The 13,402-nt window shown below is 42.0% G+C and overlaps 1 protein-coding gene across 1 annotated transcript in view; it reads left to right on the top strand.

The window, feature by feature from the left end:
- The first annotated feature begins 6,380 nt into the window (after positions 1–6,380).
- LOC145343849 (cathepsin D-like) overlaps positions 6,381–13,402 on the top strand; it is a 36,544-nt gene continuing 29,522 nt past the window's right edge. The window contains exon 1 of the mRNA XM_080190285.1: positions 6,381–6,514. Within this exon, the coding sequence (XP_080046411.1) occupies positions 6,450–6,514 (65 nt within the window). The 5' untranslated portion in view covers positions 6,381–6,449. The remainder of the gene's footprint in view (positions 6,515–13,402) is intronic.

Here is a 13,402-nt window from a genome sequence, read left to right as displayed (position 1 = left end):
CAGCAAGAAATGTAGATGGAATCAATGGCTGGGAAGCTAGTTTGGGTGATGGACTGGGCTTCGTTCATGACTCCTTGTAGTTTCTTGTGGTCTTGGTCAGAGAGGGAGCCTTACTGAGCTGTGATACATCTGGAAAGGACGCTTTCTATGGTGCATCTGTACAAATTGGAGAGTTGTAACAGACGTGCCAAATTTCCTTAATCTCCTGAGAAAGTAGAGGCTTTGGTGGCCTTTCTCAAATGTAGTGTCAGCTTGTTGGTGATCTGGACATCTAGAAACTTGAAGCTCTTGACCATTTCCACTTCATCAGCTCCTTTTTGAGGAATTAAGTTCAAATGATCTTAAAACGTGACAGGAATGAACTCATTTATTTTCTCCTCCTTCCCCCATACAATGGTTCACTAAATCTAAGGACCTTTTTCATGTGGATCACATTTAGCTGATGATGAATAGGTTATGCAATAGATTAGACAAATCTCTTAGTCATGGATCATCTGAGTTGCTCTGAATTACAGCTCAAAAGCTTAGTCATGTGGTTAAGAAGGTGAAAAAAACTCTTCTGTGCTCAGACTTTGCTTTGTTTCAATCTTAAAGTTTGTATTTCAGTTATGTTAACTTTCTTGTCTTTCTGCTATTCTCCTCCATCGCTCATGAAAATATGAACTCCTTGTTGAAACAGGGTATAAGGGTTTTCATTGCCCTTTGATCTCCTATTCAAATAGTCACATATGAGGATAGATAAATAGTTCTATGTAAGGCTATGTAACATGGATTGCAGCCAAGACTGATCCTGTTCTCAACTGATGTTCAGAAATGTCAACTTTCCAATTAGTCACTGATTGTAAGTCAGAATCGAGAGTTCTTTCTCTTGTCCTTGCTGGTCCACAGATCCAGTAGTGAACCAATGTTGCCAGCATGAGATTAGTTAACACAGCAGAAATTGGAAAATGATAACCTGATCTGTATAATTTATTACCCCCATGGTTCCCCCATGACACCACAATATTCAATGTAGCTTATTTCACAACATCATCACAAATTAGTGCTCCATTAGGCCATTTCAAAAAATAGTTAGATTCATGTTATTGCGTCCAATTATCTACAAAGTTCCTAATCTCCGCCTTGGCTGCAAAATAAAAGCTAAATGCTTGTTGACAGAGAGGGAACCTGATGGACAAAGCAGAATCCCTCGCAAGTAATTATGGTTGTCAATTTGTCAAGTACATATTAGGACTGAACACAGCAGAGATGCAGGGCTGGGACTACAGCTTGACATATTCCTATTGGTGTAAATTCTTCATTTACATAAGTCAGCAAAAATATGATTAAGCATTTTTAGTTGATCTTTTACTGATATTCATTCTCAAGGTTCTGATAGAATAGTAGTCTCTGTAGTTTTGATGGTATGCTTTGAGCCTGGGAGGCCAGCAGAGCCAGCACTTTTACAGAAAAGGGGTGTTTCTTCAGGCAAGGGGAGGCAGATGTAGGTGTGTGTGTGGGAAGTTAAATAATCTCAAAGTGTCAAGATCCTAAATAAACTTGCATTTAACTATCACTCCCCACTCTCTGGCTTTGGAATTTCTCTGCTTTGGAGATTGAGGGTCCAGTTTATACTTCAGGCATTTTACAGAACCTATTGAAATCTTGGAGTGTTCAGATCAATGACAGGTAGGTGGCAATGGCGCATGTATCTCCTCTGATCTTGTTGCAGCATAATATTGGCAGAACCCTTGAGTAGGCTGCTTGGAGAAGAATGATTGTAGGGCAGGTCTGAGTTAGAATTGGAACAAGTTAAGTGAACGCAGAGGATTACGAACACTCCAATTTCATTAAAATGGCAATACTTTGCAAGAAAAGGAATCTGAAACAAATAAAAAGCAGAGGGAAGCAAACCAGCTTGCACATCTCTGGATTATTTGGGGCAGCACGGTGCCACAGTGATCAACACTGCTCTAGATTATTTGGGGTGGCACAGTGCCACAGTGATTATCACTGTTGCTCCATGGCACCAGGGACTCAGGTTGAATTCCAGCTTCGGGTAACTGTCTATGCTGAATTTGCACGTTCATGTAGGTCTGTGTGGGTTTCCTCCAGGTGCTCTGGTTTCCTCCCACAGTCCAAAGATGTGTGGGTTAGGTTGCTTGGCTATACTAAATTGTCCCATAGTGTTAGGGGGATTAGTAAGGTAAATACGTGGGGTTATGGGGATGGGGCCTGAGTGAGGATTGTTATTGGTGCAGGCCTGAAGGCTGAATGGCCTCCTTCTGCACTGTAGGGATTCAATGATATTTTGGTATTTACAGAGATATTCAGAGAACTAGTCAGTCACATGATACCACTGTCCAGCTCTGGAGTGAGCATTAATACAGAAATAATGAAGCTCATTGTGTTTCTTTTGAGTGCTAGAATTCGCTGTGCCTCAAAGTACAGAGGAGATGGAGTGCATTTTAATGACATGTGTGGGTGTGTTTGAAGACCTGAACAACCACATCAACGGCCCTGGAATTGCAACTTAGAAATCTTCTGCAACTTCAAACTGAACACTAGATAATGGTCCGGATGTTGATACAAGAGGGCAGCTAACAGTGCTTGCTGTTAGTTAAGCATACCCTTGAACATTTGGTTATTCATTTTTGCACAGTCTTGATTTGCTGTATGTCAGGACAAATAATGGCATGGTGAGGGAAAACAGGCAATCTGGAATTCAGTGATTAAGATAAGTGGTTATTTTTCTCCTTAGCCAATAAGTTGGAAGGATTGAAAAATAAATAGAGGAATAGTGAAGAAGGAAGTGCAATATGCAGTAGATGAATTCTATCTTAACTCAAGTATAGAAAGAGCAATAAGAGAAGGATGGAAATATTGGATTAATACGGAGGAAAAACAAGCAGGAAGAAACACTAAATGAAAGGTTTTTATGTTCAATTTTATGTTTTAAATCGCCAAAAACATTTATAATTTGAAGGATGAATGAGATTCCACACTTCTAATTTTCAGTGCCAGACAGGTTGATTGACCACACTTACTAACTATCACGTTGATTAAAGTATACATGCATGTGTAAAGACAAAACTTTGCAAATGCAGTAACTTAAAACCATTAAATGCATTTCAATGGTGAGGCAGCCTGCAAGATGCCACTTTTGTGAAGCTAATGGTGGATATACTCAACTTGTGCTACTTAATTTAGCTAGGATAACAATTGGAATGCTAAATTATAAATTAACTTCAGTGCCTTGGGAAATCAACCTCATTTTAAATTGATATCCAATAGCCTCTGTCCAAAAGTGCACATGTAGTCATGTTGGATGATTGTCGGATTCAAGTCTGCTCTTCTAGTCTTTTGAAAGCTTAACTGGATAAAGCACAATTTAAATTAATTGGTGTAGCCATACCAGAGACTTCACAAGTAGGCTCTACTAAGTTCATGTGGCAATAGAGGCTTATTTTGTTTTGCATTAAGAAACTGAGAACTTAGGAAAAAGAACAGAATCCAAAATGCATGATATTTCCAAATCGAAATCATAAGATAAATCAAGAAGTAATTAGTGTTTGGCAGGCAAGAAATAGAACTCATGATCACAAATTCAAAGTTTAGAGCCTTTAAAGTCTTGTCCCATCTGCCCATCTCAACCTTTTATTGGACTTGACAAGAATGGTTTCCTTCATGACAATATCTATCATCTTCAGCATCAAAGAGACATGGCCAGACTGTCAATATTCTCTAAGATTTTAACTGAGACAGCATCACGAGCATTTCCAATGGTTAAACCCAACCGCTATGTACAGAAATCCTACAATATCTGCACCCACAACATTTTGGATGAATCCAAAACCTGCACCAAATGCCAGTAACACCTCTTGACGTCTTTCCCAGATACTGAGTATCTCCTAGAATACTGCTTCGTCTGCATGAAGGGTCAAATGTCTCATCCTTTGTCTTATTGATTCCTCCAATTTTAATATTGAAAAGTTATTAAATTTACATTCAAAAATGAAGTTCAGGTCATTTTGCTCTCTTTCAATTTGTATCCAGATCTTTTTTCTTTCTATTGTTCTCCAATGTTCTCCCCTTCCCTTTTCTTCTGAAAATGTTGATTTTCTCACTGGGGTACAGTTCCATGAGTGCTATTCATCCTGAGACACCTCACCAATTGCTCTTATTTGAGTCCTGATTGCAAACCCAAGCCCAATCCTCTGCATACATGCAGTTTTGATTATTGTATAGTGTTCAGGGAAGGAAAGTAGGCACAATGAATTGATGATTTTTTTGAATTATCCCATTTGCTTCTCCCTCAGATTCAAAGATCTCTTCAAAACTTTCTCTTTGACTATACATATATTCCCACAACCTATCAATCATTATTTATTTTGTTTTGCTTTATTTATTTGATATCATAGAATTGTACCAGCACAAAGCAAGGCCATTTGGCCCAACATGCCTGTGCTGACACTTTGAATGCCTGCCTTTTTCCCTTATATTGCTTCAATGCTTCCCATTTTCCCCATAAGAATTTATCCAATTTTTTATTGCAATTATTGAAATCTGCTTCCACCATCCTATTAGATTAAAATAATTTGCTGTGTTAAAAATGTGCCTTGCCTCGCTCCTGGTTCTTTTGCCAATTACCTTAAATTTGTTTCCTCTGGTTACTGAACTTCTACACTGGGAACTGTTGTCTCCTTATTTACTCTATCAAAATAAGTTAGTTTGAACATCTCTATTAAAATCTCTTAATCTTCTATTCAAGCAAATCAACCCCAATTTTTATAGAATTGCATAGAAGATACAGCACAGAAAATATGAATCAACTCAAGCAGTATATGCTTATGTTCATATTCCACAAGAGTTTCCTCTTGCCCTATGTGCTTATTTCAACCTTTCAGAGTGACTTCCCCTTTTCCCTTTTCTCCCTTGTACTCATCTAATTTATTTGCCTGAACCACTTCCTGTGGTAGCATGTCCCATATTTTAACTCCTGTCTGAGTAAATAAATTTCTTCTTATTTCCCTAGTGGATTTCTCACTAGTTATCTTGTATTCCTAGCCCCTAATTTATAGATATCCTTTACTTTATTGACACGCTTCTCAACTTACTGTGACCTTCAACAGTGTTTTTACACACAACCTTTCAGTTTCTGCACTGCCTTTAAATATGCACCATTTAGTTTATATAGTCTCTTCTTATTTCTTCCAAAATGAATCACATCTGTGTTAAGTTTGATCTAGCACACGGTCTGCCCATTTAACCAGTTTGTCCACTTCCTCCTGAAATGTGTCACTATCTTCCCCACTGTTCACATTTCTGAGTTCCATGTCATGTGCAGACTTTGAAATTCTGCCCTTTCTACCCAATTCCAGGTTATTGATGTAGAGCAATTTGTCCTAAATCCAAACCCTCCTGTATGGCACTATTTATTTCCCTCTCAGGTGAAAACAGCCATTCTTTGCTATATTCTGTCCCTAAGCAACTAATTATTTTTCATTTTAATGTAATTTGGGATGTTTTCCTGCACATTTTGAGGTGCTAAAGAAATTCAAGTTGGAATGGATGAATAATCAAATGTAGAATATTCCTTGTCGTGAGAGAATTTTGGGTGGGATTCCAATGTTCTAGTCAAGTGGAGGCCATGTGCTACGTGGGAAATAAGTAGTCACCTGGTGTACAGGCTCTGGAAGTTGGAGGATAAGCAGAAGGCCCTCCAGCTTGGAAGGTTTGGGAAAAGGGTCATCTGAACTTGAAACATCAGCTCTTTTCTCTCCTTAGAGATGCTGCCAGACCTGCTGAGATTTTCCAGCATTTTCTTTTTTGCTTTCAGATTCCAGCATCCACAGTAATTTGCTTTTATCCCAATTTTGTTTTTGCAATTATTCATGCTCATCCACCCCTCTATACCCCACAAAATGAGGGGGGTGGTGGTGGAATGAAGATCCAGTCCAAAACAATTAGGCGGTTTAAATCGAAAGACTTTTCTCAGCAAATTTCAATAAAATCTTCTTTCCTTAACCCAAAGAACTAATTGAGTTTGTATTATAAGATGCTACAAATGCAGCAGTTTTAGTGGTGAACTTGCTGAATGTCCCTTTTTGATTTAAATTCACCATGGGACACACGCTACAGCTCTGAATACAAAAAACACGATTACGAAGCAAAAATGTGGGAATATTGGTCAGGCGAAACAACAAGCTGACTCTGGGTGTGGACAGAGGTAGTTCCTGATCTGCTGAGTAATTTTTACACAGAAACAAATACCGATCTTGTGGTTTTTTTTGGGCAAAGACTGCAAGCCTAGTGAGAAACTGGTGAATGGAAGGAGAGGGTTAACGGACGATGTCTCATGTGGTTATTTGCATCAGGGTTTGACGCACAGTTTTAAAGGCGGGTCAGCCGAAGCTGCTCCTTATTCGCGTTGGAGTGTAGGAGCTGTGCAGATATTTCAGGTTGCTGCTATGAGGCCGGGAGCTTTCTTATTGTTGCTGTTGGCAGCATTTGATGTCTGCCATGGGCTCTTACGGTAAGTGTTATTGTTGTTGAAGAAAGAAGGGTAGATTACCGAGATAGACAGGGCTGTTCTGGTCGGGCTCTCTGCCTTGTTAAATAGCTGAGCTGCTCTTTCTCCGAGAGACTCTCCAGTAATACACACAGTAACAAAGGGGCGCTGGTTAATTCAAGGGCAGGGGTGTGGAGGGGAGGATTTTCCATCTTGCATTTATAATGAGTAGCTTTTTATTTTTAAATGGTGTCTGTTGCATTTGTTGGTTTTCCTGTTTGCGTATTGACATTTTTTTAATTAAGCAGTCGGTATAACCAGTTGCTATGCGTGAACTGCTTTTTCCATCACTCTCTCTACAAAGAAGTGTTATAATTTTGTACTGACACGCCTAGCATTGAGCTCCTTTTTTAAGTCTTTTTTTCTTCCTCCAACCCCCAGTCACCTACCACCCTCTCCCTCCCTTCTCCTTCTATCCCCCCCCCCCCATGAAAACAACTGGTCTTGATATATTTTATTTATCTCCACTTTCAGTACTGGATAGTCAGTTAGATCCAACGGACTGTCTGCACTTGTTTTCTAGGGTTTAATCTGCATTAGCAGTTAAAAATAAATAATATGGGTGTAGGTGTTTTTGAAATGTTTCTCTCCCTGCTGCTCGTGTTGTGTGTCAGCAGTCAGTCAGTCTCATGTGAATTGGCAGGCCTGAACTGACTTGCCTACCAGATAAGGCTTGGCAATGTGAAAAGGAGGGTGTGCCTCACTGAGCCTGATTGTACTGCCATCCAGGGCAGAATCTGATTAGATACAGTTGCCATCGTCTCAGATGCTTATCTTAAAACCTTTTTTTGCGGGGGGGGAGAAGAGCTGACTGGTGGTGATTTAACCTGAGGATTGCCACACCTTAGATGAGGGGCAGAGCCTTCATAAATTACCTCAGCTGGTACAGAATTGAACCTGTGCCATTGGCATCGCTCTGCATCATAAACTAGCCGTCCAGCCAGCTGCTGGTTGGGTGCATTGGCCATGCTAAATTCACCCTTAGTGTACCCAAGTAAGTGCCTGTGTGTTAGTGTGACAGCAGTAAATAAACTTTAAGAAGAGTGTAGTTCCTGGAAGAGGGTATGATTGCCACTTGTGTGTTGGTAGTCACGAGGCAAGTGTGTATGGCAGGCGCATACCTGTTGATGTATCATTCCCAATGTTCTGCCTCTGTCAGGGGTCACAACAAAATGTCTTGTTCGTAAAAGAAAAAGTGTTGAGTGGTAGCACAGAATGCAGCATCTGCCAGAGTTCCCAAAATTTACGTTCCAGGCACGTTGGCTAAGATCACTGAGTGTGAGAAATTACATGCTGCTCGTGCAATCATGGCCTTAATGTAGGCAAGGAGCAGAGAGAGAACTTGTGCTAGTTACATAGAGTTTCAGGTAATGCTGGTGTCCTTGGGATAATTTATTTTCTTTTTCATCCTGAGAGAATGGTCTACCCCAATTAGTCTCCTAGTGGGCAGCAGCCATGTGTAGCAAGGTATCTGTGGGCAGAGATGGACGGTTGGAGCAGGCAAAGATTTGCAGGTGAGGTACTGATGTTCAGGGAGATGCATCATTTGTGGTCAAAATAATTGAAGATAAAAGTTGTTCCTGGATCTGAGACAACTGCCACAAGATCCCTGTTGTCACCCTGTTCCTTCCAGTTATTGTCACTTTGAAGAAATTGGCAGCTTTTCCATTAACAATTGACAATTCTTCTCTCCTTGGCAATGCCAAGTTGTGCAAGGCATAGCAAACAAAAAACATCTTGGACACCCTCTGTGCATTGCAAAGCTCCGCTGCACTAAAGGCATTGGAAGTGCATTTTGAGTAATCCTATGGTGTCCTCTATGACTGACTTGCATTGTAACACTCTGATCTCATGAGCCACATTCTAAGGGAATAGCCTTGTCAGCCAGGATCCAACCCACACCTGGTAGGGCCTCAAAAAGCTGAGGCAACTGGGATTTCTTTTAGGCCTATGAGTCATGAGAGCTCCTAGGAAACAAGTACCCACCTGCATAATTTCTTTGCCATGGTCACTAGACAAAAAAAAAGTTTGTATTCTCAAGTAGGCTTGCATTCACACTGCAATGAAGTTGCCGTGAAAATCCCCTGTGAACATTACGGGAGTGTGAGATTCCTCCAATTTACAGAATGCAACTCGATGTTCCTAGTGAGTTCTAAGGGCCATGTGTGTGCAGTCAGTAACACCCTTTATCTGTGGCACCTGCACGTTGGCCCTGATGTCTAGCATCCTGGCTATTATGAACAGGTCATTGGTCACCTCTTATATGCAGCCTGGGAAATGTACTTTGGAACCCTGAAGTGAGCCACTGGTATGAACATTTAGGGCTACAGTTATCGTAGAGATGACTGCTATTAGGTTCTCTCAAGTTGCGCGACTAAAGGTCTTGTTGTGGGAGTGTGCACAGGTCAAGGCCAACTCCTGAGAAGATCTCTGACATTGCGTCTGTGATATCCAGATTTAATTGGTGCACCTTTTGAACATGTGCTGATGCACCAGTGATCTTCAGAGATGAAGACAACTTTGGGTATGAGAGCCATTGCAGAAGCACAAAGTGAAATGCACATTTTTTTTTTGTCCTATATTCCATATGTCATTTCCATTCTTTGTGTTTCTGCATTTCTCTGAAGTATTGAGGTGGAAGAAACTTGAGACTGGAAGAACAAAACCAAAGAATGCTGGAGAGCGCAGATCATTTGTAATTGGCTTTTAAAAAAGGTTGCAGATGAGCAACTCATTCCCAATAAGTTAGCTTGTGACAAGTTGTTAGAATTTTAATTTTGGAAATGAAATGTATGGTGGCACAGTGGTTCACACTGCTACCTCAGTGCCAGGGACCCAGGTTTAATTTTGGTCTTCGGTAACAGTGTGGCTTTTGTATATTCTCCCCGTGTCTGCGTGGGTTTCCTCTGGATGCTCCTGTTTCCTCACAAAGATATGCAGATTAGGTGTGGGAAGCTCTTTTGGAATGTCAGTGTTGACTCGATGGGCCAAATGGCCTCCTGCTGCGGTGTAAGAATTCTATTGAATATTTGAGATTTTAGTGTATTCCTGGAGGTTTCATCACAGGACTTGTTCCCATGGTCCAATCATTTGTCAGCCAACGCATCCCATATGTGATTCACTGCCTTCCTGTGCCGGTGGAAAGCAAAAAGACATCAATTGGATGATGCTTGACTGTGCTAAGCAGCCTTCCCATTCTCCTTGCTAGGTTGAACTGTTGAAACTCCAATATTTCTATCTGGCAGAAGAAAATTACCAAAAAAAAGATTTTAATATCCCTGTGGCTTTTCTCCAAGATTGCACGCAGCAGTATCCCAGAGATTGAACTTTAATTTCTGGAGACTCCAGGTCAATATTGGAGGGCTTGCAACCCTATTTATAAATGAGATGTTTTTGTTGTTTTGATTATGTATTCACTGTTTGGTGTAATTAAAAAAACAAAACCAATCTATTTTAAGAATGAAAGTCTTTTTTTAAACAAAAAGCGCAACAGCAATGCAGATTATAACTACATGAGTGACTATCTCACATAATAATGGAAGTAGTGAGGATTGGAAAAAAAAAACAAAAAGTAGCCCTCCAGTCTCAGAGCTTGATTTTTCTTAACATTAGCCCTATATTTGCCTTAAGATTGAATTTACATCTTTGTTTGATGTTTAACTTGGAGTAGTGCTTCAGACATTTTCTTTTCCCTGTTATTTATTTATCTTATAGCTCAATGGGTTTAAGCCCCATAATAGATTTGAGTTTTGTAATATAATTTGATACTTCTGTGCAATAAATGAGGGAATGTTGCACTTGGAATTGGCCTCGTTTTCAGGCAAAATATTGTTTTTTTTTAACGTGATCCCTATCTGTCTAGACAGTTGAATGTGAAATATCTTTGTCATTATTCAAAGAGAAGGAAAGGTCTTGCAGCCACATTCCTGATTATTTGGTTATATATCTTGCTAGAAACGGGCTGTGTTTACCTCTAACAGTGACTATGTTAATTGGCTGTAAGGTGCTTTGGAACATTGAATCCTATGGTGCAGAGGGAGACTATTCGGCCCATTGGGTCTACATCGACTGCAATCCCACCCAGACCCTATCACTATAATCCCATGTGTACCCTAGCTAGTCCCCTGACACTAAAGGGTAATTTAGCATGGGCAAGCCACCTAACCCACGCATCTTTGTGGGAGGAAACCCACACAGACTCGGAGAATGTGCAAACACAGCATAGTCAGTGACCCAAGCCGGGAATTGAACCCGGGAACCTGGCGCTGAGGCAGCAGTTCTAACTACTGTGCCAGCATGCTGTCCCTATGTGAAAGACATTTTATGAAGACATGTTCTTCATAGGTGTGACAGAGGAGGGTTGAAGAGAGGTGGAGGGGTGGCACCGTTAGTAAAGGAAAACGTCACAGTAGTGCAGAGGGAGGACGATATGGAAGAGACAGGGATTGAGTCACTGTGGGTGGAGTTGAGGAATAAAAAGGGAGAGATTACATTGCTAGGGGTGTGCTATAGGCCACCCAACAGCCCGAGGTCAGTGGAGGAAGGCATTTGCAGGGGCATTTTGGACAGGTGCAGGAAGAATAGAGTGGTTGTAGTGGGTGACTTTAATCTTCCAGGAGTGAATTGGAGGGGACCTAGAGCTGGGGGTACGGAGGGAGAGGAGTTTGTGAAATGTGTTTTGGAAGGGTCTCTAGAGCAGTATGTAACTAGCCCGACTAGGGGAGGGGCTATACTGGATTTAGTGTTGGGTAATGAGCCAGGGCAGGTGGTTGAGGTTGAGGTAGAGGTAGGCGAACATGTGGCTAACAGTGACCACAAGTCCGTCTACTTTAAGATAAAAATGGAAAGGGACGAGTGCCGGCCGAACGGGAGTGTGCTGAACTGGGGAAAAGCGAGCTATAGCCGGATTAGGAGGGAGCTGCAGGACACTGATTGGGAGGGACTGTTAGCTGGAAAGTCCACGGTTGGCAAGTGGGAGGCTTTTAAAGGCAAAATGAAATGGTTGCAGGGGAGGTATGTTCTGGTTAAGCAGAAGGATGGGAAAGGTAGGATTAGAGAGCCGTGGATTACAGGGGGTATCGAAGACTTGGTCAGGAAGAAGAGGGAGGTGTATGTTAGGTCGAAACGACTGGGTACGGAGAGTGCGCTGGAGGAATGTAGAGAGAGTAGGAGGGAGCTAAAAAGGGGAATTAGAAGGGCGAAGAGAGGGCATGAAATGGCTTTGGCTGGTAGGATTAAGGAAAATCCAAAGGCATTTTATTCCTATATTAGAGGCAAGAGAGTAGTTAGAGGGAAAATTGGTCCTTTTAGGGACAAGAGTGGAGAGTTATGTATTGAGTCGGAGGGAACGGGGGAGCTCCTGAATGAATACTTTGCATCGGTATTCACGAAGGAGAGGGGTTCGGAATCGTGCGGTCTGTTAGAGGGAGCTGAGGATCAGTTGCAGGAGATATCTATTACGAGGGAGGAAGTGTTAGGGCTTTTAGGTAGCGTAAGGACGGATAAAGCTCCGGGGCCTGATGGTATTTATCCCAGGCTGCTTAGGGAGGTGAAAGATGAAATTGCTGGGCCTCTGGCGCAAATCTTTGTCTCTTCTTTGGACACAGGTGAGGTCCCAGAGGACTGGAGGGTAGCTAATGTGGTACCGCTGTTCAAAAAAGGTAGTAGGGATAACCCTGGAAATTATAGACCGGTGAGTTTGACATCGGTGGTAGGGAAATTAATGGAAAAAATACTTAGGGGTAGGATGTATGAGCATTTGGAGTGTTGCGATCTGATTAGGGATACGCAACATGGCTTTGTTAGAGGGAGGTCTTGCCTTACGAATCTGGTGGAATTCTTTGAGGAGGTGACAAAAACGGTTGACGATGGGAGAGCCGTTGATGTCATCTATATGAATTTCAGTAAGGTGTTTGACAAAGTCCCTCATGGTAGGCTGGTAGAAAAGGTTAAGGCGCATGGGATACGAGGCCAGGTAGCTAGGTGGACTGAGAACTGGCTGGGTAATAGGAGACAGAAGGTAGTTGTGGAGGGGACCTTGTCGGGCTGGAGGCCAGTGACCAGTGGTGTGCCGCAGGGCTCAGTACTGGGACCTCTCCTCTTTGTAGTATACATAAATGACTTGGAAGAGAGTGTAGGTGGTGTGATCAGCAAGTTTGCTGATGACACCAAGATGGCAGGGTTGGCGGGTACTGAACTGGATTGTCAGGTGATACAACAGGATATAGATAGGTTGGTGCATTGGGCAGATAGGTGGCAGATGGAATTTAATCCTGACAAATGCGAGGTGATGCATTTTGGAAGGAATAATGCAGAGAGGAGCTATGTGATAAAAGGTAGACAGATTAGGAGTATAGACATACAGAGGGACCTGGGAGTGCAGGTTCACAAATCCATGAAGGTTGCGTCACAAGTGGAGAAGGTTGTTAGGAAGGCGTATGGAATGTTAGCCTTTATAGGAAGGGGTATAGAGTATAAAAGCTGCCGTCTAATGCTTCAGTTGTACAGAACGTTGGTTAGACCGCACTTGGAGTACTGCATCCAGTTCCGGTCACCTTACTACCGGAAGGACGTGGAGTCTCTGGAAAGGGTGCAGAGGAGGTTTACCAGGATGTTGCCTGGCATGGAGGGGCTGGGTTACGAGGAAAGGTTGGAGAAACTGGGATTATTCTCCTTGGAAAGACGGAGATTGAGGGGGGACATGATAGAGGTATATAAGATACTGAAGGGAATAGATAGAGTCAATAGTGAGAGACTGCTCCCTAGACTGGGTACAAACACGAGAGGTCATGATTTAAGGGTGAGGGGGGAGAGGTATAATTTGGAAGTGAGAGGAAGGTTCTTTACGCAGAG

Source organism: Carcharhinus amblyrhynchos, chromosome 6, assembly GCF_965287045.1.
Source record: "Carcharhinus amblyrhynchos chromosome 6, sCarAmb.v2.hapA, whole genome shotgun sequence".
Classification (NCBI taxonomy): Eukaryota; Metazoa; Chordata; class Chondrichthyes; order Carcharhiniformes; family Carcharhinidae; genus Carcharhinus; species Carcharhinus amblyrhynchos.
The sequence above is the reverse complement of the archived record's forward strand: the minus strand, read 5'-3'. Positions and strand labels throughout refer to the sequence as shown.